Source organism: Passer domesticus, chromosome 11 (assembly GCF_036417665.1).
Source record: "Passer domesticus isolate bPasDom1 chromosome 11, bPasDom1.hap1, whole genome shotgun sequence".
Classification (NCBI taxonomy): domain Eukaryota; kingdom Metazoa; phylum Chordata; class Aves; order Passeriformes; family Passeridae; genus Passer; species Passer domesticus.
The window spans coordinates 20,228,917-20,256,393 of NC_087484.1; the positions used below are offsets into that span (position 1 = coordinate 20,228,917).

The 27,477-nt window shown below is 47.5% G+C and overlaps 1 protein-coding gene and 1 long non-coding RNA gene across 4 annotated transcripts; both read right to left on the bottom strand.

Moving 5' to 3' along the window:
- Positions 1-181: 181 nt before the first annotated feature.
- CLDN18 (claudin 18) lies at positions 182-17,588 on the bottom strand. Of its 2 annotated transcripts, none has more exons than XM_064435630.1 (5): positions 17,369-17,588; positions 5,061-5,225; positions 3,430-3,535; positions 2,970-3,080; positions 182-2,139 (listed from the first exon to the last, which is right to left on the bottom strand). In XM_064435630.1, the coding sequence occupies exons 1-5, from the start codon at positions 17,586-17,588 to the stop codon at positions 1,962-1,964; spliced, it is 780 nt and encodes a 259-aa protein (XP_064291700.1). In that variant the 3' UTR covers positions 182-1,961. The 2 variants fall into 2 exon arrangements, with proteins under 2 accessions (XP_064291700.1, XP_064291699.1); XM_064435629.1 differs by lacking the exon at positions 17,369-17,588 and adding an exon at positions 9,162-9,381.
- Positions 17,589-17,760: 172 nt separating this feature from the next.
- LOC135309539 (uncharacterized) lies at positions 17,761-27,076 on the bottom strand. Of its 2 annotated transcripts, XR_010369763.1 has the most exons (6): positions 26,419-27,076; positions 24,803-24,967; positions 23,308-23,595; positions 21,064-21,253; positions 19,581-19,663; positions 17,761-17,902 (listed from the first exon to the last, which is right to left on the bottom strand). It is a non-coding gene; the product is annotated as an uncharacterized LOC135309539 (long non-coding RNA). The 2 variants fall into 2 exon arrangements; XR_010369762.1 differs by lacking the exon at positions 17,761-17,902 and having other exon boundaries at positions 17,912-19,663.
- Positions 27,077-27,477: the final 401 nt, after the last annotated feature.

Sequence of the window (27,477 nt, forward strand, 5' to 3'; positions counted from 1 at the left end):
CCATCTGTGTCCATATTCCTCCCAAGAACACTTAGAACACAAGCTGGGGAGCTTTGGCTGAGCAAAAAGGTTGGAGCTGATGATTTTGACAAGAGAACAACTGGAAACAGTGATTCTGGTCTTTAAGACTTTCTCTTTTTTTAATATTCATGTAAAAAAAAAAGAAAACAACAACCAACAAAACAAACAAGCAAAAAAAAATCCAGCAGGCAAAAAAAAGGCAGAAAATCTAAGTTTATACTGTGAGATACAAACCATGGAAAAGAGTAGCAGTGTTTTTAAACTAGAACAGGATCTACCTCTGCAAAATAAATTCTCCTCCTTTAAAAACAAGTCCTTAACACAAGTTCTTTGCTGGAACAAAAGGGAGGGTCAGTACTGACATCCCACAGGGATTTATCCCAGGTGGCCACATCCAGCCTGGGCTGCTGGTGGCTGGAAGCTCTTCCCACCCCTCTGTGTGGTGGTTGTTCCCTCCAACAATCTGCCAGGTGTTCCCTCCTCCTCCTCTTGTTGACCTTCCCCAGGATCTCCTGGACCTGTGCTGGGGATTTGGCTCCATGTGGTGGTGGAGACGTGATGGTTATAGAAAGCTGAGGGTTGTGGAAAGATGGTGGTTATGGAAAGCTGAGGGTTATGGAAACTGAGGTTTATGGAGCACTGTTGGACATGGGGAGGAGGGGAATGCAGTTTGTGCTCACTGGGAGCACAGCCTGCCCCCTCTAATCCTCAGAGCCACCAGAGATGCCAGCTCAGCTGGTGGCAGCTTGACCTTTCAAAGGCCCAACTCTGCAGAAATGTTCAGCTATAGATTCTGATCCCTCTAAGATACCAAACACTTAGGGAACACCAGCATTTCACCAAAATCATTTTCCCTGAACTGAATTCCTTCAGAGAACTTGTAATCCTGGTGTGGAGGAGTGGTACTCAAGCTCACTGCAGTGCCATTAAATGGTTATTTTAGAGGCTCTGGAACCCTTTTTTCTCTCTAACTTATCCCTTTTCTCTATTCATAGGCATTGTCTAGAGATTTTTAGGATGCGTTCTGGTGCTAAGTGGGAGGACCTGCTGAGAGCCCACAGCTCTCTCTTCCCACAAAAGTTCTGACATGTCTCCCTCTTCCCCCTTCAAATAAACTCCCCTCTGGTGGATTGGCTGGAGGAGGCAACATTCCACTGTGGAGTTAATCTTCCCATCACTGGGGGTAGAATTACCACAGGGAAGTCCTGATGTCGGTGTGGAGTTACACATCTAATGCTCCCTGGGAGTCCTGCTCCAAAGGTAACTCTAATTAATTCTAAATGAGAAATTCTCCTGGCTCCATTAAAGATGACATCTGTGGGAACACCGGTGGCACAGAGGTTGGGAGCTATTAGTGCAGGAATAACAATGGATTATGCACATTCCCTGGAGAGATCCGAAGAAATAAATACACTTTGCTATCACAGGCTCCAGCAAACGTCTAAGTAACACAAATCAGATTAAATATCAGAGCAGATCAGCCTTAGAGTACAGCCAGCAAAGCAAAGGTGGGACTGGGTAGAGAAGTCACCAGGGAGGAAAATGCCCAGACCACAGGTTCTGTTGGCTTTGGGCACAGCCAAGGGGACACAACAGAATTTATTTCAAATACACAGCGATTATCAAAGGGGAATTTTAACTATTTGAGCAATTAAGAAAGGGCACACGGCACTGCTCCTGGATATCAGTTTATAGAGAAAATAGGAGCAAAATATTCTACTCTGAGAGCACCACAAGGCGTTACTTTGCTTACAGACCTCTGGTGCTCTTAATACTAACGGGCAGTCGAGTAAAACTGATGTTCACAACAAAGATGCAACCTCAGAGTAGAGAAAACCTGCTAGAAAACACAATCCTATTTACAGACTGCTTGGTTTGCTGCACTTTTTGCTTGTGAAGTTAAAAATGTCTGATAGCACAACTCAAGGCCAGAAGGTCTGCTAGACATAGTCATATTTCGAAGGGTACGGGCGCCTCCCATCCTCACTTCGAGGAGCTTCTTCATATCCCGCACCCTTCCTGGTCTTTGGGTCAGCTTCATACCCCGAGCCAGCCTTGTAGGGCCCTGTCCTGTAGGAGATGTTCCGGCCCGAGGCGTTGTAGGACACGGCTTTGTAGCTGGAAAAGACACGAGAGGAACATCAGCCTCGGGAGGGGCTGTGACTGCCCAGCACTGCACCCTGTGCTCATGGTGGGTTTTAGGGAACTTTGTGCTGTGCCATCACTTGGAGGCACTCAGAGAGCTCAGCCCACCATCCGTGGAAAGCTGCAAGTCCCTTTCAGGTTCCTTCATAAACTTACACTTTCTTTCCCTTAAGTAAACCATTTGTGGAGTGATGGACTCACCTGCAATAAGTGGGTATGTTGGGGTATAAATTCCTGATGATGTTACTCCATCCCTGGAAGTGTTCCAGGCCAGGATGGACAAGGTTTGGATCTACCTGGTCTATGGAAGGTGTCCCTGTATACGGCAGGGATGAAATGGAAAGGGCTTTAGATCCCTCCCAACTGAAACCAGTCTGGAATTCTACAATTCCATGTAAATCACGGCTCAGCTGATGCAATCTATCCCTGCTAATGATCTGCTGTGCAGCCTGCAATTCATGGGCGTGAATCTACCAGCACAGTGCAAATGTCAAATTTTGAGGTTGGTTCTCATGTCCTCTCTGTTCATGTGTGAGTCACAGGGTCAGGGAGGGCAAATGTTCACTTTGGACCCACAGGGGGCAACCATAAACTTCAGGTAGTGGTGGCCTTGGCAGTGCTGCATTAATGGCTGGACTCTGATCTTAAAGGTCTTTTCCAGCCTAAAGAACTCTGTGTTTCCATCACCACGAGAGCTACTGTGATGGGGATGTCACACATCCTCACATCCTGGGCTGGCTGTGGGACACCTGGGCACCTAGGTTTCCTGCAATACCTCCCCATGCCCACCCAGCCCAGCTTACCGGGATTCTTCTGGGATGAGCCCTTTGCAAGCAAGGCACATCATGATGCCTCCCACGAGGGCCAGGCCCCCTGCCACCCATCCGACAAAGAGGGCTGAGCCAAAGGTGTACCTGCAAAACAGGCGTGTCTGGTTAGGGTGTGACAGGTGCTGTCTGCTGCTGCTGAGACACACTGAACACTGGCACAGAACACTCCCCCTGGCCCTACAGCTGTACCCAGAAGTCCCCAGAAGTCCCACCTGCAGTCTGAATCCCAATGGCCTCCCTATCTCATTCTTGAGCTGCAAGGACACAGACATCCCAGCCCATTTGCTGATCTCCAGCCCAGACTCTATCTCCTAAGAATAATCTTCCAGGCCCTGCAACCATCCAAATATACTTCCAAAGTTTGCCATCCTTTAGCAGCAGCCGTGAGGGAGATTTCCACCATGTAGCACACAGCACACAGCAGAGCACCCACCTGTTCTGGACATTCTGCATTCCTTGGTACATGTTGGTGGTGGACATCCAGAAGTTTGTGACCAGCATGTTGGCAAACACGGACACTCCAGTGATGGCACACAGGCCTGAGAGGGGACAGGAGGACAGACTGAGAGCCACACAGTGTAAGAAGTCTCCTGGGGTCTCAGGGAAGCATCTGACACCTCTGGAAAGGTGGGTGAGATACTGCTCTGTGGCCTTCAGCACAAAGGGGGACCCATAATGTGTTACATTTTTCTTCCAAGTTTTCCTTGCATTTACTAGCCAGCATCAGGAATACAATATTGCACAACACACTCCCAATCAAAACAGCAGGAATCTTTCTCCTGATGTGTTTTGTCACACAAATGAGTTTAACAAACAGGTCATTGTACAAAATACCCAGTAGTTAATTTTAAACATTTGTTTTACAGTAAAAAACATGGACCAAAAATTCCCTGACAGAATTTTTTTAATGGGAAAACACGCTCTCTGTCACATGAAAGAGGAGATGCCTTTGGTTCACAGCCTGTTTATCACCAGATGTGGAAGAGCCCCAGGGGCCCCATTCATCCAAACAGGGGATGTCTGGGATGGCCATCCCTGCCAATCCTGGCAGCAATGCCAACCTTTGATTTTCCTCAGCAGAAGAATTCACAGAACACTTGAACATGGAATGACAGACTGATTCGGGTTGGAAGGGACCTTAAAGACCAAGGTTAGATCGGAGCTGGGGTGACCAGAAGAGCTGAAGTCCAGAACTTTTGGCAGAAAACTCTCACAAGACAGTTTTGCTTCCACAATGCAGTTCTTCCTTCCACAGTGTCCAAGGCCAGGTTGGATGGGGTTTGGAGCCCTGGTCCAGTGGAAGGTGTCCCTGCCCATGGCAGTGGTAGAACTCGAGGATTTTTAAGGTCCTTCCAACCCAACCCATTCCATGACTCTAAAATGATAGATGTAACATACAAAATTAAAATTGTGTGGCAGAAGGTGGTTTCCTCTTTTCAGCTTATACTTTTTGAAGTTGTGTTGAATGTCTCATATCCCAGCAAAAGTTAAGCATTGGGATTTGAAGGATTTTAAACAGGGACATTCTCCTTCCCTTTGTTAGGATATAGATTTCATTTGACTTTTATCTCAAAAATAATGCAGGAAAACCTGTAAGTGATGTTTTAAGCATTTGCAGTTTTGAGGAAGCTGGGCATTCCTGCAGCCTTGTAGGCTGTATTTAAAACCTACAAACCAGGCTACAACAACCCTAGGAATCTTTGTAAAATTATTATGGATAAAGCCTGAAACTGAAAGAAAGAGTCTACATAAGTAAAGGCTATAATAATATATGGCAACAACATTTATAAAACAAATCAAGATATATACTTCCCTTTCCATCTGTGGGATGTTTTTTCAACCTTCCATGTTTTGTCCATGCAAACTTCTGGTTTTCAGAGATTTTTTTGTTCCTTAATCAGAGGTAAAAACCACTTGACCCCAGGAAATCGGGGTGGGGGGGGGCAAAGCCAATAACCGGGGGACAAAGCAAAAAACTTCAGAAATGCACCAAGACTTGCCCAGTTCTCAATTCCAGGGAAATGGAAAGCCTTCCACATGGAAAACATGACAGTTCCCACTTACCAGCAATGATGAACATGATGCCGGAGGTCAGGGTCATGTTGGCTTTGGCAGTGTCCTCCATGCTCCCAATCCGGATGCATTTCAGAGCAAAAATGCACACAAAGAGGCCGAGGAGTCCCAGGACGATCCCCACGATCATGAGGGCCCTCACAGCCTGGAACATCGCTGCAACACAAACAGCAAGAGCCTCGCTGAGTGGCTGAAATGGGATTTGTCAGAGTCTGGGGGATTGTCAAAGGTTGCCTTTGTCTGAAAATGGAAATATTAAAGAAGAAAACCTTGGAAAATGGGCACTGGATCTACTCCATATTATCTGGGGCAGCTCTGGAAGTACGGCCATTTGACTTAATTTCACAAAGAGTTTGATGGCTTAGGCAGCCTTTTTGTTAGAAATGTTCAATAGCAGCAGTCATGAAATTCATGGAGAAGAGTTAGTGAGGAGCTGGGATAAGCATGGATTGTTCCATAACCACAGTGGTTGAGAGAGGGCTCTTCTTCCTCCCCAGTCAGCAATGGAAGCAGACAGCTCCCCCCACCTATCCAGGATATTTCCAGCTAATGCATGACTCAAAATGCAGTTCTGTATATTCCTGCTTCCTAGTAAAGCACATGGAAAAGAGGAAAATCATCTTGACAAATATTACACAGAAAGGGAGGGCATCAAAGCTCTGGCAACCATCTTCCTGACCATATCTTTCCCAGGGTTGTTTGGAACATCAGTCCTGGATAAATCTGTCCATGTTCATGAATAAAACATCCAAATATCCCCATCCTGAATTTGCAGGATGCGTGTCATGAGCTGGGAATGCTGGTGGATCATGCCCATGGAAGCTGAGGCCTGAAGGAGGCAAAAACCCTTCAGATTCCTCTTGGGTGGAGTAGAAAAGTAAAAGGAGAAGCAAGGGGAAACTTGCACCTTTAAAACTGGAGAAGTAGCGGGGGAAAGAGTACTTGAATACCAAGGTGATTCTATAATAAGGTGGCACATATCCCATCTTTTTCCAGACACTTCCCCTCTCCACGTGTGCACGAGTCCCTGGCAGAGACAGGAAGGCGGCAGAGCCCTGGAAGGGGTGCTGGGGAATATTTCGAGGGCTGTTGGGATTTGGTTGGGACACTTTGCAGCCTCTCCTTACCCTGCCACACACTCCCACAGCCCCTGGGTCTGGCTTTGGTGCTCCCCAAGCATGATTGCCCCTCTTCAGGGAAGAGAAAGTGGGCTCATGATGGAGTGAAACAGGTGGAAAACACATTCCACAGCCCCAGGGACTTCTCTGTCCTGTGTGTTGCCCCTTTCCTGGGTGACCGTGGTGCCCAAGGGTGCTGGGGAGCACAGAGCCCTTGCACAGGTTGGGAGAAGGGTTTATAAACCCTTCCCAGGAGGGTGCTGGGTGCCTGGGTGGCTCTCCTGGCCTGTGGGGTGTCAGGAAGCGGAGCAGAACCGCGTTGGCACTGCGGCACACACGGAAGCAGGCGGGCTGCCATTCCACAGGCCGGGAATACACCACCTTCTCCCATCCAGCAGTCCCACTGCCTCAGCTCTTATGACTCAATTTGCCCTTATCAGCTGATAACGAGTGCTAACGAGCCGGGGGTTTTCAATCTCCCATTCATCAGCCCCCAGGTAGGAGCTCATTAGTTATGATCCATCAGGGAATGGCGGATACGCCTTATCAGCCCTCAGAGGTTGTTCCGCAGCACCTGATGGGAAGCAGAAAGAGGAGGAAATTTCAATCTTCGTTTTTCTTTGCAACCACCAAAGTTTCTTTGCAAATGCTTTTGTTTCAGGGCAGGCAGGAGAGGCTGATAATCCAAGATACCATGATGAAAGGTCCGTGTTCCCAAGACAGTGCTTCATTGCTGGGTGTGTCCTGCAGGTTCCTGGGTGCCATCACTGGGCTGTTTTCAACCCTTCAAGCAGTGACCCCAAACAAAGATCCCACAGAGAGTTTATTGGTTCTCAGGAGAGGTGTTCCCAGTGCCTTGGGTGCCCATGGAAGGACACAACAGGCAGAGCCAGGCTAAGCAGCCAAGGATGCTCCACTTTTGCTGGAGCACTGTTGTAAATCTCCATTGAAAGGAGCTGATGGAAAGGGGAGGGAAAGGAGCACAGCAGGACATGACAGAAAAAATGCCAGATAACCATCACCGGCCTTTCCTGCCTCCATGAGATTGACCACCTCCACTAAGAGATGGAAAGGAGAAAGAAGTTGTTTCTGCTGTGGCATGAAGACCTCTCCACTTGGCTCACGGGACTTGAAGTGGGAGCTGTTTGGAAAGGCAACACTGCATTTTCAAGGGAATTTTGGCATCCATTGAAAGTCCTTTGAAAAGAGCTGCTTTTCCAAAGGTGAATGACCTCTGCTTGGAGGAAGGAGTGGAAGGGCTTAGACAAACAAAGTGGGAGACTAAGGAAAAGTGGTATCAGGAGCAGTAGGAAGCAAACAGCCCTGGAGTTACAAAACCTGCCTTTCGCACACACCTTTTGCATGAGGGAGGATAACCTGGCTTCCACACAAGAGCTGGTGTTCCATAACAAGGGAATAGCAAAAGCACCAACAGAAATAGCTTCTCCACCAAAATAAATGCCCGTGATGTGAAACCACAGCCTGCATCCCTGTTTTCCAGAGGTAAGGGAAACTGGATTGTTGTCTTCCTCCCTGATGTGAGTGATAAGACGTGAGCGAGGTAAAACAACTTTAAGTATTTAAATGACCATCACCTGCACTTCTGTTGCTAATACATAATAAAAAAGCAGAATCTGACTTTATGACCAGTAATGATTGATGGGATATAGAAATTTTAGGAAAATTAAGTACATCCAGCAGGTGGTTTAAGTTAAGCAAATTCCAGCAGGGACATTTTTTCTATATGTTCAAATAAATAAATCAATTAAATGGATTCATAAAGATAACTCTGACAGGATATCCCTAACAACAGAAATTGTCTCTGAGTGTTTTGCACATTTCTTCATTGCCATATTCCTTAAGAATAACTGAAAAAGTAAAATCTTGATTGGGATAAATTGACATCGAAATGATAGTTCCCATTTCCTTATGGCTCATTTAACACACAATCACCTGCCCAAAGCATTATGGAGAGATATAGTGGTCAACATTTTGTAGAGATAGTTGGATAAATCTAATTTTTAGTCTTTAAAAAAATATTCTTATGGGAGAGGATATTTAGGTACCTCTAAATATCAGATTTGCTCTTCCAAATGGGAAAGAATTCACCTGGCAATACTGAAACTGGGTACGCAGAGACACATTTATTCCATGGCACCCCTCAGAGAGTCACAGGTCCTCAGCAAAGGTTGAGGGCATCCCTGAGGATGACATCCCTGAGGATACAGGGCTGGAACCCACATCACACTTGGATCCACAGTTGCAAAAGGCCCGTGCACAGCAGTGCTTGTTTGGACCTTTTTGTGATCATGCACAAGGAGTGAGGAATGCTCCCAGGGCCAAATTTACTGCTGGGCTGGGAGCACTGGAATACCCTCACACGCAGTGGGGTGGGAAAAACAGCTATTTTGGGAACATGAGCAAGCAAACAGGACAGCAATACACCTCAGCACTCTGCTTCTGTAGGCACTAACACTGCCCAGGTGATGGGCAGTAGCTGAACACACCTTTTCCCTTAATAACCTTCCTACCCACACCTCTCATGGGAAAATTTCTCCCATTCCAGTTGTATCTTTGGAAAAACAGTACATTTCAATTATTTCTATTATCCTATAATGCTACACAATTGCATGGAGCCCTCTTCCTTGTATTTCCATTCCCAGGGACAATACCTGGTGGTTAATCATCCTTGTTCTCTTCACCTCAGTGGAGCTGCACTGATTTATGCCAGCAGTGGTGCTGAACCTGTGATGCTCACCCAGACATCCCCCACACATACTCCAGGTTGTAACCCCCACCAATAACCCCCACCACAAAAATCATTTTAGCAACAAATACGCTCCTATTTTTATGCTCATAACATAACACTGGAAATGTTATTCCTCGCAAAGTGCTTTAAGATACCTGCTCCTCCTTTCAGATGCAGAGCTCCAGGAGAGCCCGTGGGTGACACCTGGAGTGTTTTTGCCCCTACCTGGCAGCCCGAGGATGGTGAAATACGGCCGACACTCCGTGAAGCCGGAGCTCTGCCGCACGCAGCTCCTCCACAGCCCCTGGTACTGGAACACGGCCGTGACCGGGTTGTCATACAGGTCCTGCGTGCTCCACGTGTCCATGGCCGTGGCCATGATGCTCCCCCCGATGCCCAGCGATGACACAAGGAACCCCATCACCTGGCAGATGGTGGTGGACATGGTGCGTCCCCGGAGAGCGGAGGCGGCACGGCCCCGAGGGAGCTGCAGTCCTAATGGGGCACCGGAGTCCTCCTGCCTGAGCCACCAGCAGTGCAGCTGCTCTTATCAGATGCTTTCCACTGAGCGCTGTTTGCTCAAAGTGTTTTTGCAAGATAGTCCAGTTTCACTCTCGCTGCCGGCGAGGTTTGTGCCGGCAGGGCTTGGAGATAGGAGCTTTTGTCCTTTAGAAGTGCTTGTCCTTCCACATTCAAGCAGCCACACTCTACTGAGTGTTGGGTAACCCACTTGGGGCTTGGCCAGCCCCCTGAAACCCTTTGTTGCCATTGGGCCTCTCCTGCCTGCTTGGCAGGGGCAAGGATCATGTCCCATGAGGAATTCGGCACCTGGCCCAGGCCACCACGTCCCCATCCCTCTGTTGATGAGACCAGACAATCTGTCCCCCATGGAGGTGTCCTCACAAGAGGCGCAATGAGAGACAGGGCTCTGTCGGAGGATGTGGAGCCACCAGCCCAGCCCAGGGATGTGGCTGCTCCTTGCAGTGCCCTCAGGCATCACTGAACTTCCACTGGATGCTGACCATGGCACAGCCCACGGCACCAAGCCAAGAGACCCAAACTGATCCAGCAAAGCTCCTCCAGCCCTGTTCTCCACCCACCCACCCACATCCCCACTGCCATCATGAGGACACACTGAAACCCTTGTGGGAGGGAGGAGAGCACAGGGAGCACTGGGAAATGACCTTTCTGAGGGGGTGCTTCTCTGACTGGAGGGATGGTCCTGGGAAAGGGATGGGGGATGTGAAAAGTGGAAAAATCATTATCACAGTGGAGAGGTGGGTTGGGCTCATGGGAGCAACATAAATCCACTGTGCCACTCTTCCAGTGGAGTCAGTGAGGTACAAGGACCTTCCAGGCTTTACACCCATCCATGCTCATCCAGTATCTCCCTCCAACTGATTTACTTCAGCTCTGACCTGGAAGCAAATTCCTACTTTAAGCTGTCCATACCACAGGCACCATCCACAACAGCACCTGGATGTGAAGCCATGTGAAAGCCACCAGGAAGAGAGGAAAGGCTTATTTGTGTCCATGAGGAGCTATAGTGGGGTTATTACACCCTGGATATTGCTCAGGCTTTTTGGAGAACAACCATCCAGGACATCCCTTGGCTTGTGAGGCTCTGCTGGGGCAGCCAGAGCACAATTCTATGTCTAGTGACAATCACAGCCCTCTCGGGTCAGGGCCAAGATGTCTCTGCTTCTATCAGTTTTATTCAAGTGTCATCATTTTCACACATTTTGGCAAGTTTATATCACAGGAAGGGTCAGTTTTGACCTACCTAAAGTTGCCAGCAAAAATAATAAAGTGAATGAAAACCATGGAAGGGAACCCTCAAGAACCAAAGGTGGCAAAGAGCTGCTCATCCTCTGTGAAGGATAAGGAATGATGAGGGAACTCCTCATTTTGGATAATGATTTGTGATAAATCAGTGCTGGAGAATACTTAGAAGCTCAGACAACAACTAGGGATGAGAAGGACCTAGAAGACAGAAGGACAAGAAGTGCTAAAATGTGGTTAGTTCTCCATCCCATCCCTCATGGTCCCACAGCCAGAACTGTGTCCCAGTCTAGAGAAATATGGTTTCATTGAAGCCCTGATGTTCCTCAGCAGCTCTCCAGGATGAGTCCTATCCCTCCCATGCCCCAGGAGTCGCCTTCTTGTTTCTGGCCATCTAGTGGTGAGAGCCCACATCCCTTTTTCTGGGCTGAACCTGCTCAAAACACATCAGAGGGAGTGCTATTCCTTTGAGACATAACCCCTATTCCCAAATGCGTGCAAAAGTGCACAGAGAAATGAACCCACACACTGGCCATAGCTAAAAATAACCCCTGGGGAGGAAAAGGGAAGGAAAGGGTGAGAATTAAATGGGTGAACGTATTTTTTCCAGCTTTTTTTTTTCCCGAAACACCTCTGCTACCTTTTCAATGATTGTTTTTTTCTGTTCAGTTGGACATCTGGGTAGTTGCAGGAATATCAGTGGTGGTGGCCCTTCCATCCCTATATCCACATTTGTTTTGGTGGGAGGGGACACACCACTCCTTCCTCCAACCTGGCTGCTGGTTCTGGCCACATGCAGCAGGAGCTGCTGTTCAAACCAACAGGGAGCTTTTCTTCTCCAGTGTTTCACATCCCAAGTTTTGCTGATCCCCCCAAGACACCTACTGGAAAGAGGGCCATCCCTAGATGTGTCCATGTCCAGTCCGTCACCTCAGTAACCTTTCCTTGGGAATAGAATTTTCCCCTGTGGATGGAGATGCTGTTTTTCATCATGGATCTTACTCAGGCACATCAAAACCCCAGAGCAATGGTGGAGCAGTAAAAAAACATTATCAAAATCTTCAGGTGTGCAGGAAAGTCCAAGAGAACCAGTCTGGCTTTGATTTGCAAGGCCAGATGGAACCATGTCTCTAAAGAAAAGAAGCCAATGCAAGGTTGGACATTCCCCATTCATGCTCCAAAAATTGAGCCAAGGAAGGAATTTTGCTGCTGATGGTCATGCTGCAGTCCTCAGTTACAAGTTAAACACCCAGCCATGCTCAGTACTCCACATGTTATCAGATTTGAAGAATTATTGTGGTTTGGGGGACTTCTGTTTTCTCATCCCTAAAAGTATTGGCTGAACCCATTGCCATTTCTCCTGCTCTGACTAGAACATACTTGAAAGAGTGGAAATTCAAAACTCCCACACCTTCCTTAGTGGATGCTTGAAGCAGAGTTCTGGAGAAAAAAATCCAAACTTTTTTCCTTCCCAACCCTTCCCCAGCACATTTCCTTTGCCTTTCTCAAATATTCTGATTTTAAACTTCTTTTTAATGGTTGTTTCTGAGCTGCCCATGATAGGGAAAAATACATTCAAACCATTTTCCCAGATAACAGAAGATCCCCTGGGAGTTGCATCTGAACTGTTGGTTCAGAGCACAACCCAGGAAGGGGCTGGGTGAGAGGAAGGCTGTGGAGCAAATCTGTGCATCTACACCACAACCTGATGCTCATCTCCAACCACCCCATGGAGATGACCACAGCCAGGATTGGTTGAAGGATGGGAATCTCTCTCCAAGCAATCTGTGGATTGTCTCCAGCAGCTGAATGCTTGACCAGAGGGTTTCCCAATCCACATGGAAATGCTGAGCTGTGTCTGAGGAAAGGGAATGGCGAGGCTGCAGCTCATCAAAGAGCAGAGAACAGGGCTCCCACTGAGCATTGGGATAACTCTGGTGGTTTATCCAAATGAGGAAAAGAAGGGGGCTTTGTGGCCACTCCCTTGTGCCCCTTTATTCCAGCTCATAGTTGCTTTATCTCTCCAGGCGGTGACTCTGTGTTATCTCAAAACCGGTCCCCGGGCCCAGGCAGCTCCTGAATGTTATCGCCGCCTCTCCCACAACAATCACCTCCAGCTCATGTTTGCTCTCAAATTTGCAAACACAGCTCACACCCTGCCAGCTGCTCACACCTGTCCAGCCTGCTCAGGCTCAGACTAAGCAAACCCACCCTTCTCTTCTTGCCCCTCCATTGCTGGGACCACCTCAGGGTTCGTGAATGTGGTCCACAATACGAAGGGCTGAATGGCCTTTCTGGAATTCAGTTAGGGAAGTGGGTCATGGAAGGAATCAGATCCCAGCTCAGATCTGCACCACTGGGGGTGGTCCAGAGGGTGCTCTGAGGTCCCTCAGCAGAGCTGGGGTGCATGAGGCTGAACTTGCCGAACCATCTATGAGCTGTAGCCCAGCCCCAAATCTCCACAGACTTGCTCCTTCATCTTCTGGCCCTCACCCCAAATCCCTTAGGATTTTTTTACCTAGTGTCTTATCCTTTCATGGTGTAAAGGCATGAAACAATAAATATGACACACGTACTAAGCTCCCTGCCACCTCCTCCCACCCTGAGTGTCACTGGGATTCCTGAGACCTCTCTAAAGGTCTCCCATTAGCCCTTTCTCCATCCCCACACCTCCCTCAGCTCCAGCTGTGAGTGCAAAGCCATCAGAGCCTCACACATGTCCTGGTAAGCTATATCAAGTCTCCAGCCTACCTGGAGGATCGCCTGAAGGACCACCTAAACCCTTCTGCATCCAAAACTTGACCTAAAAACACTTTAAGCAGGTTACGGCAGTTGTCTGCAGATGTTTCAAAATTCGGAGCTGATCTGGCAGGGTGAAAGGATTTTAAGCAGCAAACAGACCTTGAAAGAGACTTTGCCCTGGCCATCAGTGGTGGAGGATCATGACATGGCAATTAGCACTTCCCATCCTTACAAACTCTGGGCATGGAACAGTTCCAGGGAGCATAGATGCTGTCGTCTTGGCCAGCAGCTGCCCTGTCTCCAAAATCAGGTTATTTGCTATGGTTATGCCACGAAATGGTTGTGGGCTTATGAAATGAAAGAAAGCTTTGTCAGAGCATCAATGTACAAGGGAAAAATGCAGAGAAGCCAATGTTGATGCTTCCTAGGCATGAATTATCCTGGGAAAAATCTATGCACTGATGCTACCCTGCACCAGCCAAACTGAAATTTAAGGAAGGTCTGGGCAGTCGTGGTTGCATTCCCATGGCCTCTTTTCCCTCTGAGCAGTCTAAGAACATGGGCATTTTTATCAGTTGGAGAAGTTGAACAAATTGCTCTCAGACTGTCAAAGTTTGCCATTGGAAAAGCAAGAATATTCTCCTATTTCAAGCCAAGAGCCCTTTGGTCCACAGCAGAGAGATATCTCAGCCCTTCTGAAGGATAAAAAGAGGGAGAAATATCTTTGGAAAAATTGCTGGAGAAGGCTCCCTGAAGAGGTGTGGAAAAAAGACACTGACAAGGAAACCAGGGAAATCATTGCCTATGCAATTGTAGTTTAGCAAATTTGGGAGAAACTGCAAAATTCTGTTCTGAGCAGAAATCACCTCATGATCTCCACACAAGGTGAAACCACCAGCCTTGCCCCACTCAGCTTTTGCTATTTATCCCTTATTTGTGTGCTCAGTTTCCAACTATGTCCTCCAGATCATCTCACGCCAAAGCAAGAAGCAAAAAATAACAGGAGAAAACAAAATCAGAACAAATGCGTCCAGTCCTCCAGTGCCACATTTCACCAGAGAGCAGCTGTTTATAGCTGAGCAGCCAGAGCCATAAACTGCCTGGGTAATTTCTCATTTCTATCTATTATCTTGATTTTTCCTCAATCTATTTGAAATTAAAATTCCCAACTAAATTGAAGATAGATCATGGGCAAGACAAGCTTAATCTTTGCTGTGGGAGTAAGGGATTGAGGTGAAAAAAACCTTGGAACCCAAAACTTCCTCGATGTGCTCGGGTCACCTCGCTGCTTTGCCAGAGTCCTATTATTTTTATTCACTCTGGCACTATTGTTCCCAATATAAATTGCCATTGTCAGGATAATAAATAGGGGTTGATAATGGAAATGCTGACAAACCATTAACTCTGGGGTAGTTTGTGAGGGGGGTTTCATGGGGATCAAGGTGCCGCACACCTAAAATAAACGTGGGGATGATGCACTTAAATAGTATCTGAACAAATTAATAATAGGATTTTTAGTGTAATTTCCCGTCCTCTGATTGGGGTGCCACCTTTGCTGGTGGTGAGTGGGAAGAAATGCCCATAGGAGCAGCTGGATTCAGGAGACAGAGCCAATCCATAAAGCACAGCAGCGGGATGTGAGGCTTTGCTCCAGCTTCTCCAGAGACTGGAAGTGTCAGACAATCCATAACAGGACAAAAAACGGGAGCAGGGAGGGGGCTGACTACAGAAGAACAAGCCCAGTTCATTAAAAAGAAAGGGAAAAATTCCACCTCATTTTGTAGGGCAGCGCTGATAGCACTGGTCACAAAAAGGATCATTTGGGACAAAGCACATAAATATTCATATTCCCTCACACAGAGCCCACACCGTCTCTCTGACGCCACTGAGGGTGAGTACAGCAACTTTGGGGGGCTCAGGCATCCACCATCTTTATTTTTTATGGCTGTCCTTTATTCCTTGGGATTGTTATATCCCTTTTTGTAGGTGACAGCAGTAAACCTGGCAAACACAAGTGGGAATTCCACTCTAAGACGAGGGCTTCATCAGAAAACGCCAATATTTAGGGTAGGATGCTCATTTCTGTCCATGGCTGGGAAGGATCCACAGAGTTCATGAGATGGAGCCGAGGAATCATTGAAACACAGAACCCCAGGATGGTTGGGGTTGGAAGGGACTTTAGGGACCATCTTGTTCCACCCCCTTCTCTGGGCAGGGCCATGGGCACACTGATCTCCAGCAGCCCCTCTAAATGCAAGAAAATCCTGCTAATGCAGGAAATCCATGCCCTCAACATTCCCATTTTAGAACATTAATACCCACCCGACAGACAGGAGTCTGGAGGTTTTGGAATTGCAAAGAAACCATCCCTGGTTTTCTGCTTTTTGTTGCAGGGCTGAGGTCAGTGACCAAGGTGTGAAAGAACAAACCCCCCCCAAATTCTCAAGTATTCTGATTTCTTCAAAGATTGGAGTAGTTCCCAAGGCTGAACACTTGAAAAGGTTAATTGCTTCTTTTGTGGAGTTGCAGTTTTTGTCATTTTAAGCTTTTTGAGCAAAATAACTGAGGAAGAACTGTAAGAACTGGAGGAACTGCAGTGTCTTGTGGGAGCATCTGTGTGGGGAGGGTTTGGTTTTCACACTTCAATTTACTCCTCGCATGGTAAATTTAATCTCTTTCTAAAATCATTAAGGTTGAAAAAGACCTCTAAGATCAAGTCCAACCATTAGCCCAGTGAGTTTTACCAACCTGTCCTGCTCTTTGCTCCCTGAGTTTTCCCTTGGTGAAGCTGGGAAAACTCAGGGAGCTTTGCTGACTGGGAGAGCAGCGTGGGAATGCCAGCCCTGCACAAACACCCTTCTTTGGATATCATCCTTCAGCTGGACACCAGCCAGGATCAGGCTCATGTCCTTCTAGAAAACACATCTCTGTACCTGAGAGTCCAAGCAGGAACATTCCCAGCCACAGCTCCAGCAAGAGGATGATGGTCAGGGACATCCCTGGCGTGGGGAAGCTGCAGCACAGCCGATGCCAGACAGCAGTTGGGAAAGAGGACCCAGAGAGGAGCAACACAAAAACACAGCTCAGGGGATGAAACACCTCTCCAGCTGGTGTCTGAGGCCACAGCCACACTGGGTTATACTGGTTTGATTTGTGCCTTCTCTTGAGAGAAGCAATTTTTGTGCACAATACGCCTTTCTGTGTGTTTTCAAAATGCCATTTTGCAGAAGTTCTGCAGTGATTTCCTGATATAATTGGCTTCTTCCCTCCATTCTGGCTGTATCAAAGCACAGAGGCCAGATGGGTATATGAGTCTAAGTGCCTTTTTTCTCACTGTATTAAGGCAAGAAGAAACCCCAGATAATCCTGTTGTAACCTAATTGTTTGCACCCCGAGATACTCTGGGCACAACCGGGACAGGAATTATTCCCGTGGCAGAAAAAACTGGAACCAAAGGAGAATTAGGGAGAAATCCAGCCTGGTGGTGTTAGCCCAAATAGAAATACAGTGAGCTGAACTGTGACATATCCTCTTAGGAAAGGATCTTCTCCAGTGACAAGACTATTAGAGGCTTCTGGTGGGAAGCCACACACAGCCACACAGCTGGGGCAGGAATCTGAGCCAGAGCCACCTGCGGCACAGGGGATGAAGTTCCCCATGGAGCAGCCTGGACAACACCTCAATTATGCATCCAACAGGATGCATAATTAGCTGTAATGAGTTTTGCTGAACCTCAGCTTGGCCATAGGAGGGGGTTTGCCTTGAGGTATCTCCAAGGACCTGTTTTCCAAACAGGCTGAGTACCTGAGGTCCTTTTTGGCTGAAATTTGACTGAAAATCCCCTACCACTTGTGCAGAGATTGCATCCCACACCCTCCCACCTCTTCCCTGGCGCCATCAGGCCCTACCTGGCAGCCCCAGGATGGTGAAGTAGCCGCGGCACTCGGTGAAGCCGGAGCTCTCCCGGACACAGGTGCGCCAGAGGCCCTGGTAGTTGAAGACGGCCGTCACCGGGTTGTTGTACAGGTCCTGGGTGCTCCACTGGTCCATGCACGTGGAGGCGATGATGCCCCCAATGCCCAGGGCAGACACCACGAAGCCCATGGACTGGCAGATTGTCACCGACATGGTGCCAGGCGCGCGGGAGCCACGTCCTGGGCGCGCACAAGCCTCCACAAGCTGGGTCTGGGGCAGGCAGCCAGGGCGCCGGGGACTTTTAGCTGGAGGCACTGCCTACGTCACGCCAGGAGCCAAGAGAGCGCTGGGTGCACCACGCAAACCTCCCCTTGCCTTTATCTGTTTCGGTGAGATAATTTCCTCGCTCGGTACCAAGAGCCATTTGTTCCAGCTCGCTCTCTGTTTACCTTCTCCCTCCAGGCAGAGGCACAGCCGGACGGGACCAGCAGGTCCCTCTGGAGAGCTTCCACAGGAACACCAGGGCACTTCGGGAGACCAAGCACAGAAGGGCTTAAGTCGGATGAAACATAAAAATTATGGAGAGGCTAATCCGTTCCTGGCAAGGATGATGCTTTTGAGCCAAGTGGAGAGGTTCCGATTGGATATTAGGAAAAAACTCCTTCATAGAATGGACTGTCAAGTGTTGGAGTAGGCTGCCCAGGGAAGTGTGGAGTCCCCATCCCTGGAGATTTCACAGATGTGTGGATGTGGCATTTGGGGACATGACTGACCTGGGAGTGCTAAGGGAACAGTTGGACTTGATGATCTTAGAGGGCTTTTCCAACCTAAATGATTCCATGATTTATTAGCATGGCTCCATGTGGCTCAACCAAAACATTTAAGCCAAGGTTAATGTACAAAAAAGGGAATCTTGTAGCATTGGGTGTTTAGGTACACCTCAGGAAGGTTGGGCTGGGAGCCCACAGGAAAGGCAGCACTTGCTGAAGAGTGAAAGGTGTGAACCTGCAGTTTGTTGTGGGAGGACCCAGGGGAAAGCATAGACAAAGCTGCATATCCTCATTTATTATTGTTTTACACCCCTCATCCAAATGGGAATTTGGACTTGTTTCCATGGACAAAGGAAGATGGCAGAGCACACCTGCTGTAAGATCAGAGCACCTTAAAGGACCTGGCCTTATTGCAGAAAATGCCTTTGTGGGGTAATGCCTTGTTTGCCCATCCTGCTCCATCCCTCACCACTTTTTTCCAAGCTGTTTTCCACAGGTACCAACCCGTCTGTGGCTGGAGAAGAGCAGGGAATGTGCAGGAGCAGAGATGAGGAGCCCTGTTTCAGCAGTGCCAGATAACTGAGCCTATGGAGGGGTCAAGGAGGGACCTTCAGGAGAAATGGAGCTCACAGTGGGGTGACATTTAGGTCGTGGAAGTGGAAGGTCGGGAGGAAGCATGAAGGAGTGGACCGCTGTCACCTGGCTGAATTCACCCTTGCTCAAGGACCCTGGAGTCTCTTCCAGGTGCTTGGCCTCAATGCCTTGAGGACTTCCCTGTAAAGCTACTGAGGAAGATCCAACCTGTTGTAGCAGCAAAATCTCCCAGAGACTATTTTAGTCCTGCACCTTTTTGAGAGAACCAGGCAAGGGACAGTGGAAAGTCACCCATTCTGTTCCCGTGAGCAGAGAAGCCCTACTCATGAAGCTCCAAGGGAAATGTCACTCCATTTAAGATTCCAGACACTCAATTATCAATTCCAAAAATGTTGTGTCTAGTACGGATGTTTATTACACATCATTCATTAAGTTAATGCCCAGTATTAAACACCAACCAGGGAAAAGACAGCTCCAAACAGTCCTCAGGTTTAAATGGAACACTACCCCATTTTCCGGTTTCTCCCCAAAAGAACAGGATTGGTGATTCACATACTTTCACAACCAGCTCTCTCTCCCAGACTTTTTTGGTCCCAGTGACACCTAGTCCTGGTGCCACACCTCTCCCGCTCCATGTTGGGGCTGTTCATTACTTTCAGTATCGGTCAACAGAACTTAATCACGGAAAGCTCTCCCAGTATCACGTAGCTAAATATAGAGCCTGAGTCCAGAGCACAAACACACTCCCTGTGTTTGTCACCACCGGGATCTCCTGGAGACGGAAAAGAGTCATGGCAGCCAACGACTACATTCAATACATTAACTCAAAGGATAAATTCACCTTGCGTTCAATCAACTTGGAAGGTCTGGAAAAAGCATCTCCACTTGGTACATGTTGATCCCTGGGTGGGGAGTGCATAATACCTGCAAAGGGACAAATTTTGTCCAAATTATCACCCATTTATTTCAAAATGTGCCAATGTACAGCAGCCAGAAGAGCAGGGTCTTGGCGTGTGAGCAGCAGCATTCCCAACGAAAAATTTCCTCACCTTAACAAAAAGGACAGTTATCTCCTCTGGGAGGACCTCACAGTGAAAATAGCCAAGGACTGAACTTCTTCAACCACCTAAACTTGATGTGACCTGTGTAACTCATCTCAGTTATCTCACACGACAGGACCACTGCAAGGATAAAGCCTTCCCTGGATGTTTTTCTGAAGAGTAACACCTAAAGTCCACCCAGCTGTGCCCACTGCCCATCACGAATGCTGTGACTGCTTAAGTGGGAAATTACACCTGCTAAAAAGTAGAGTTTGTGCTGTTCTCTGGGATTTAAGTGATTTAGCCTCACTTTATCCTTGCTGCTGCCTGTGGGAAGGGGACCCCTCCCGCGGAGCTGCCTGGAGCCACCAGCCCCTTCCCACTTGCAGGGTCTACTCTCCCTCTAACACATCTCACAACCTTCACAACCCCACTGAACCTCCGGCTTCCACCACAGTGGAGAAGATTCTCTTGAATATGGGATTTGTCCCTGCCAAGGAGGACGCCTGGACTGCCTAATTATTTTATTCATAAGCCAGCCGTGCTGTCAAAGACATCTGGGTGACCTATCTAAAGCTAAGTGAATCCCTCACCCCGGAGGAGCCCTGCTCCTCCTGATCCCTCCGGGGAGCCGGGGTTGGGTGGCGGAGGAGCTGCCGGGGGAGTTTTGCGGAGCCGGACAATGAGGAACACATTGACAAAGTGTTCACATTATTGGCTGATGGGTCTGCATCAGTCACTCATTCACAAGCACAAGGTCTAAATTGCAGAACCAATTAACGGCACTAATAGCCCTTGCCTGAATTAATCTTTGAGACAAAAGAGGAGAGAAGTGGAAGAGCTATTAGCAAATCAAGCTGTACCATCCCTGCTTTATTGCAGGAATCTAAGTGTCTGTATTTGGCTATTATGAACTGACTGCAATTACAGCCCTCATTTAAAATGATTAAGTGGTTATAATTATTTTTCAATTAAAACTTAGATCTTCCATTTATACAACATTTCAGGCTTCAATTAAAGTCCTTTTTCCCTTTTTTTTTCCTTTTTTTTTTTTTTTTTAGGAAAAAGTACCACTGTGCCAGAAGACTCTTGCATCTTTTCTGCCCATTGAGAGCCAAGTAACATGGTAATAACACCTTTGTTTGCATCCCTGCTTCCCAGCCTCCTGCACTCCTTCGTGGCCAAGGAGATGAACTACCAGGCACAGCACCTACCACAGGTCAGGAAAAACGAACTTGGAAAGCTCCACAAGCCTCAAATACCCCTGAAACCAGGTAAACCCACCTGGAATGGTGGCTTAACCACTCTCAGAGCTAAGTGGTGCTGTAGGAGTTATTTATAAAAGATCTAGGGAGGGTTCTCCATTTGTCTGGGGCTTTTGGAAAGAGCAAAACCCTTGGAAAACACAGAACTAGGAGGAGTGTGGCAGCAGATGAGCTCAGGAGAAGTTTTTGCCAAGCCTGCTTTTAAACATCTGAGGAGAGAAAAGACAAGATCTTGTATGAATTTAAGCCCAGAGAAAACTCCCTCTAGTTTGAATTTCAAAATGGCATTTCTATTTCTAACTATGCTTACACAAACAGGAAGAGGGAGAAGAGAGTAGGATTCAGAAAAAATGTCATGGTCAAGACAAATGTACTTTCTTGTGATTTTCTTTTTTTAGCAACATCCCCCCCCCCCTTCCAAATTATTTATTATTTTCATTAGCTACATGAGGTTGAAGTGCTCTAATAGTGTTACTTGGCCGTGGGTTCTGTCACCAAGTTTGACTTGACAGTGTCAGTCACAAGGTGAGAAAGGCAGCTGCCATTAAAGACCCAGACCACACCAAAAAGTCACTCCTTCCAACGTGATGTGACCTTCTGCACAGAATGGCACAGCCAGCTTTTTCTCAGAAACGCTGGGCAACCCAGGAAATTTAGAGAGAGAGGATCTTTTGCAGCTCTGCAGGGAGGGCTGGGTGGAGGGGGTGACTCAGAGGGGCAGGGTCAGACAGGAGGGCCCAGGCAGCAATGTCACCCTGCTTGTCCCAACACATCACAACACCCACAGCTTCCTGCTCTCAGGGTCTTCAAGGAGCTACGAGCAGCACTTTCCCTGCACAAGCTCATGAGCTCCACCACGACAGCTCTTTGGACAAGTCCAAGCATGAGCAGCTTCTCAGGAAGGGTGAACTTCACACAATCTCTCAACTGCTTCTCCTCTGCCTATCCCCAGGAGGAGCTGGGGAGAATGTGTGGGCAGGAGGAGCTTTTGTCCACCACGAAAAGCTCAGCAGAATCATGAATCACTGGTTGTTTCCCTGGTTTGTATTAAGGAGCAGCCACACCAGAGGTTTAGGGAAAGCCCTTTTTTTATCCAACCTCAAATCAACTCTGCAGCCTTTCATGTTTCTACCAGAGACTTAAAACTGGCCCCTACTGAAGGGTGCCCAGCTCAGGTGCATTCAACAGGGGGTTCCAGGGGTTGCAGTACCCAGAACTGCCACCTGGACACATGCACAGACCAAGTGGGGAGGGCTTTGGCCAATGTGCCTTCTCTGGATCGTGGAATCACAGAATGGTTTGGGTTGGAAGAAGCCTATCCAGTTCCACCCCCTGCCATGCTCAGGGGCACCTTCCACTACCTCAGGTTGCTCCAAGCCCCTCCAACCTGGCCCTGGACACTTCCAGGGATGAGGCAGCCACAGCTTCTCTGGGCAGGCTGTTCCAAGGTCTGTTGGTGTTTGGGAACAGGAGATTTGGGAATAAATCAGGTCACTGGAGGGAGAGAACCCAGACAGAGACATCTATGAACAGAGCCTAAAGCCTGGCAAGAAAGAACAAGGACCAGGCTGCAGATCCAGGACCTTGTGTCACTGACACCATTACAAGGCAAACGCCTGTGCAATTAACTGCAATTAAATACATCCCTGAGCAGCAGATGTCCTGGAGCAGCACTGCCCAGGGAAGAATGGAAGTACTGCCCAAACTCATGTGTGTATTTAGCTTTAACTTCATGGCTCTGAGTGGCAACCAGAGTGGTGTGACCCAAATAGTGCCAGCATCCTCGATGGAGCATTGGGGCATAGTCCCAAGGTCTTTCCACAAACTCCTGGTCCAGAAACGGATGCTCTTGCTGCCAGCCAGCCTCGTTTCCTTTCCTTCCTGGGTTTGGGTGGACAGCCGATTTCCACATGAAATAAATTATTGATCACTTTATGTCATTTCTCCTCCCATATTTGTATGTAAATATCTCTTTTGTTGTCGTGCTTCTGCGTGACACAGGAGTTATCCTTTCATCCCTGGAAGTGTTCCAGGCCAGGTTGGATGGGGCTTGGAGCAACCTGGTCTAGCGCAAGGTCTTTAGTGCAGGTGGTGAAGAACAAAAGGCTGTTTAAGGTCCCTTCTATCCCAAACGATTCTATAAAGTCACTCCATAAATCATATTCACTACTCTTGTATTTGTTACACAATTTCAACCCCATCCAGTCTACATTGGTTATTATTATTATTATTATTATTATTATTATTATCCCTTGCTACAAACCTTCTTGTGCTGATAAACCACTGAGGGTGAATATTTAATTACTTAAAAGCCAAGAAAAGCAGAGGCTGAGGTTAAAAGTCAAGTGAAACTACAGAATCTTGTTGTGAGACACTCAGACTTCATCGACTTCAGTGAAGGAGGACTTGCTTAGAAAAGTCCCATTTTACACACAGAAGGACTTCAGAGGTGGTGTCACGCTGCTCCTCAAACATCCCAAGGCATTCTGATGTACTGAATACTGCCATCTTCATTCATTTTCATACTGGAAACAAGCCATGGAAGAGTTTTCTGTTTGTGAGAGGTAGATGGGAAGAACTAAATAAAATAAATCAATAAATACATATTATAAAAACTAAAGTATATAAATTTGATGTGCAGTGGTCACCTGACAAATCAAATCAATACAGTTTTGGGTGACAGAGCACTGACGTTTTTCAGCTTTTATGTATCGAAGAAATCACAAAAGGTTTTTCAATCCCAGGCTCTGGAAGTTGATGTTGGAAAGCTCTGGAAGCACAGAGGCTGCAGGGAGTCCAGAGCTGGAGCATTCTGGCTGCCACATCCAAGGCGGGAATAGAGTTAAGACTGAACTGAGATCAGCTTATCACAGGGATGAGGTTGCCATTCAGTGGTTTCCAAATACAAAATTATTTTTCCCACTGCTCACAGGAGACACAATTCTGTGTCGTGCTCATCCACACGTCCTGGTGCTCTGCTTCTCCATGATTTCCCAAAAACACAGTTTTTTCAACCTCTTGGCCACCACCAAAAAACCTCCACTTGAGCCCCACCATCCATCTCTGAGCTCAAATCCATTTGAGCCATCCCAGGACCAAATTCTAATCTTCAGCCTTCTTGGAAAACCTTCTCTATTCCCAAATCTCACTTTGCAGCACAGATTCCCACCAAAGCAAGAAGTCTGAAGAGATTCCCTGGGAGGTGATTCCCAGAGGGAAACCAGAGTGAGCACAGTGACATCCCAGCTCCTCTCACCTGTCTGCAAGTTCCCAGCCTGGATCAGTGTTCCTGCTCAGCCAAGAGCTCCCCAGAGGAGCAGGAACGACCCCTGCAGCTCCATCCCACCCCTGGAATGCCACAGCCACGAGGTGACCTACTGGAATGCCATCACAAACCAATCCCATCATTCTTGCACACAGAAATCCATGTTAAACCTGCTCCAGCAGCAGCAGATCCCCAGTGGGGAGAGGAGGGTGGTGATTTTTACCATCCAAAGCCCAAACAGATGGCAAATTCCTCTGTCAGGCTTTGTGGCCAGAATCGAAAGGCTCAGGCACATCTGTCACAAACAGCATTCCCAGCCTTTCCTCCCCAAGCCTTTGTTTCCTTCTCATTGCTTTCACACCAAGAGATTCCCCCTGGAAATTCAGGAATTGTGCTTGTACATAATACAGCCCTCAGCTTTCCCAGGACCTAAAGCCTGGCATTGAAGTGAACAATTGTGTGTCTCCAGTTGGTTTGGAAAGACAAAATTTACCCTGGCAAGACTCTCCTGCACTGGGGGGGCCAGAAAGAGCATGGGCAGTCCTCTAAATAATCCTATTATTATTATTTTCTTGTGTTTCCTTCTTACTCCCAAGAAAACCTGTGTGGCCCAGACTGAAGACCCCTCAAGGTGCCTTTTGGTCAGTTTTACAGGACTCTGCAAAGAGAGAAAAACAAACAAGGAGGGGTTTTAATGACTCAGATTTTAGGATGAATAAAAAAGGGAAAATGCAGCATGTGAGGAATGAGGGTGGATGTCCCTGCAAGGCTCCAGCAAAGTCCACTGGGGACAAGGGCCCAGCATTCAGATCTTCTACCATTCCCTGACTGAGTCAGGATTTATTTTCCCTCTCTAGGTCAGCTTTCTCCACAGGCCAGGAATTCCAAAACCATGGTCATGCTTGTGCTTCAAGAGAAGGAAAAGTCCTCATCCAGAAAAAAAAGAAGTCCCCAGCCCATTAGGTTTTGTGCCTGCAGATCCTTTGCATTGCATATTTGCACTTAAAAATCATTAGTTTTTTGATTTTTTTTTTTTTACTAAAAGCATTCATTGATATTCTGTGTAAATAGAAAAGAAATTCATAAAGGAAAGCACAGTTTCACTGCAGAAAAATCCATTTTTCCCTTGTTTTTGTCCAGTCTGTACCCTTTACTGCTGAATGTTGCTCCTTCAAGAAAAGCAGGTATCCTGATTTGTTTTGGTTTGGTTTGTTTTTTTAATAAAATGCTCGATTTTCTGTTTATAAAATTCCTCAACTCAGTTTTTTGGGTAAATTTTTCTGGAAAGTCAATCAAAGAACCAAAGGGGAGATATAATTCCAGAGAGGAGATGTGTCTGTGCAATCCCCTTGATGCAAGGATGGCTGAACCCCCATTTCAGAGCCTTAGGGTGTTTAATACACACCAGTGTTGATTTTCCAGAAAAAAAAAAAAATTAAAAAAATTTTAAAAGACAGGAATGTCAAATTATTTTGTTTGTTTTGGACAAACTTCCCTCCTCAGGTGGGAATTTCAAGATTTGTGCCTCCTGTTCTCCTCCCAGGTACCTTCTTCCACCTCCTCCTCTTCATTGGGCAAACCAGGGTAAAACTCCAGAGTCTCTCCTGGGTTTTTCTATTATTTTTCTCCCTATTTTCCTCTTTTTCTCCTACATTATTTTTTCAAGTGGTGGAACTACTAAAAACCTTGACATCCAAAGTAATGACAACGTTTCTCCTGCAGGGATCACTTTGACAAAAAAGCCCTGGAAATATTGTCACTGGCCATATCCAGAGTATTTCCAGGGTTCTGTGTTTGCAAAGCAACGCAAAAATATTTTCCTCAGAGGAATTAATTTTCCTCTGAGGCCAGGCTGAAGGAGGAGATCCTGCAGACCCTGAGGATGGGATGTGACCAGAGCCTCTCATTTTGTCACTTTGTCACTGTGTCAGTGTGGGAGAAGCCTGACCCTGCATGGAATGTCTGGCAGGTGTTAGCTCTAAATTTATCCCAATAAAAGAGATCTCTGGGCTGTGACCTGAATGCACAAACATTTAAAATTATTTTGTCTTGTTGGGAATTACACAATCCACTGAGGTTTCATGATGTGCAGGAGTGATGGGAACATACCGAGCCAAGGTAGGGAAAAAAGGACATTTTACGGTGGAGAAGACAGCACAGATTAACCCTGCAGATCCAAACTCAGGGGGAACTTCCCCAACAAAATATTTTTGCAAAACCATCAGTTTGGCAGGGTAAAAGCACCAAGGGTTTGAGTGCATGAGGGCAGCAGCCCCAGTCCTTAGCTTAGGCCTAAGAGCAGGCCCAAGAGCAAGCCTGAGACCAGGCCTAAGAGAAGGCCTAGAGGGGGACAAGAGTGACATGTGGCCCTTGTGGGTGCCTTTCCACTCAGGAAATTCCATGATTCTGTGATCTGTTCCTTGTGATTCTATGATTCTGTGATTTTTGGATCTTCCTCAACCCAAAAAACCGCTCAGCTAAAATAAGGGTGGCGGTGCAGCCACAGGATGGCAGCAGAAACTCAGCGATGCAGCACCAGCCGGCATCCTCACCCTGCCCGATGGACTCCCTCTATTATGGGCAGTAAATTGAATCATTTTATTGTCTGGAGGAAATTTCTGCGGTTTTCCAGCCAGACCCCTGCTCTGGCGTTCGGAGAAGATGGCACAAAGATAAGGGTGCCCACACAGCCGGGCACCCCTGAGGGCACAGCGCAGGGCTGGGGTTAATTGGTGGGAGAACTCTGCTGCTTCTTCTGAGACACTGCACAACCACTGAATACTGATTAAAAAATAAATATATTTGTGAAAAGGCTGTTAGTCCACCTTCCTCCTCCTCCTCCTCCTCATCACTGCTCCCTCCTCTCAAACTCTGCTTAACCAAGCTTTACATACTTAGGCTTTCCAGCCCATTTCAGGTGCGTTGTTGCTCTTCTCCCTCTTCCCTCCTTTTTATTGACTTGTCAGGCTGAGCTGTCGCCAGTGGCCGTGGGCTGGGCAGCCCTGAACGCACAGCCAGGCACTGGGAAAGGAAAACACCCTCCAGCCGTGGCAGGGACCACTCCATCCATGTCTGATCTGCATTTTCCGTGTGCTTCACCACACAGGAGTGGCTGGGGCTCTGCCAGGAGCGCAGGGATTTCACAGACTTCAAATCGCTGCTGCTGCT

Bases quoted from the DNA above. Each gene is read 5' to 3' on its own strand.
- CLDN18 (XM_064435630.1), bottom strand. From the start codon at position 17,588: ATGTCGGTGACAATCTGCCAGTCCATGGGCTTCGTGGTGTCTGCCCTG. The intron at 3,536-5,060 runs GTAAGTGGGAAC...GTCCCCTCTCAG, and splicing joins CATCATGTTCATCATTGCTG to GCCTGTGTGCCATCACTGGA. The intron at 2,140-2,969 runs GTAAGCTGGGCT...TGTCTTTTCCAG, and splicing joins CTCATCCCAGAAGAATCCCG to CTACAAAGCCGTGTCCTACA.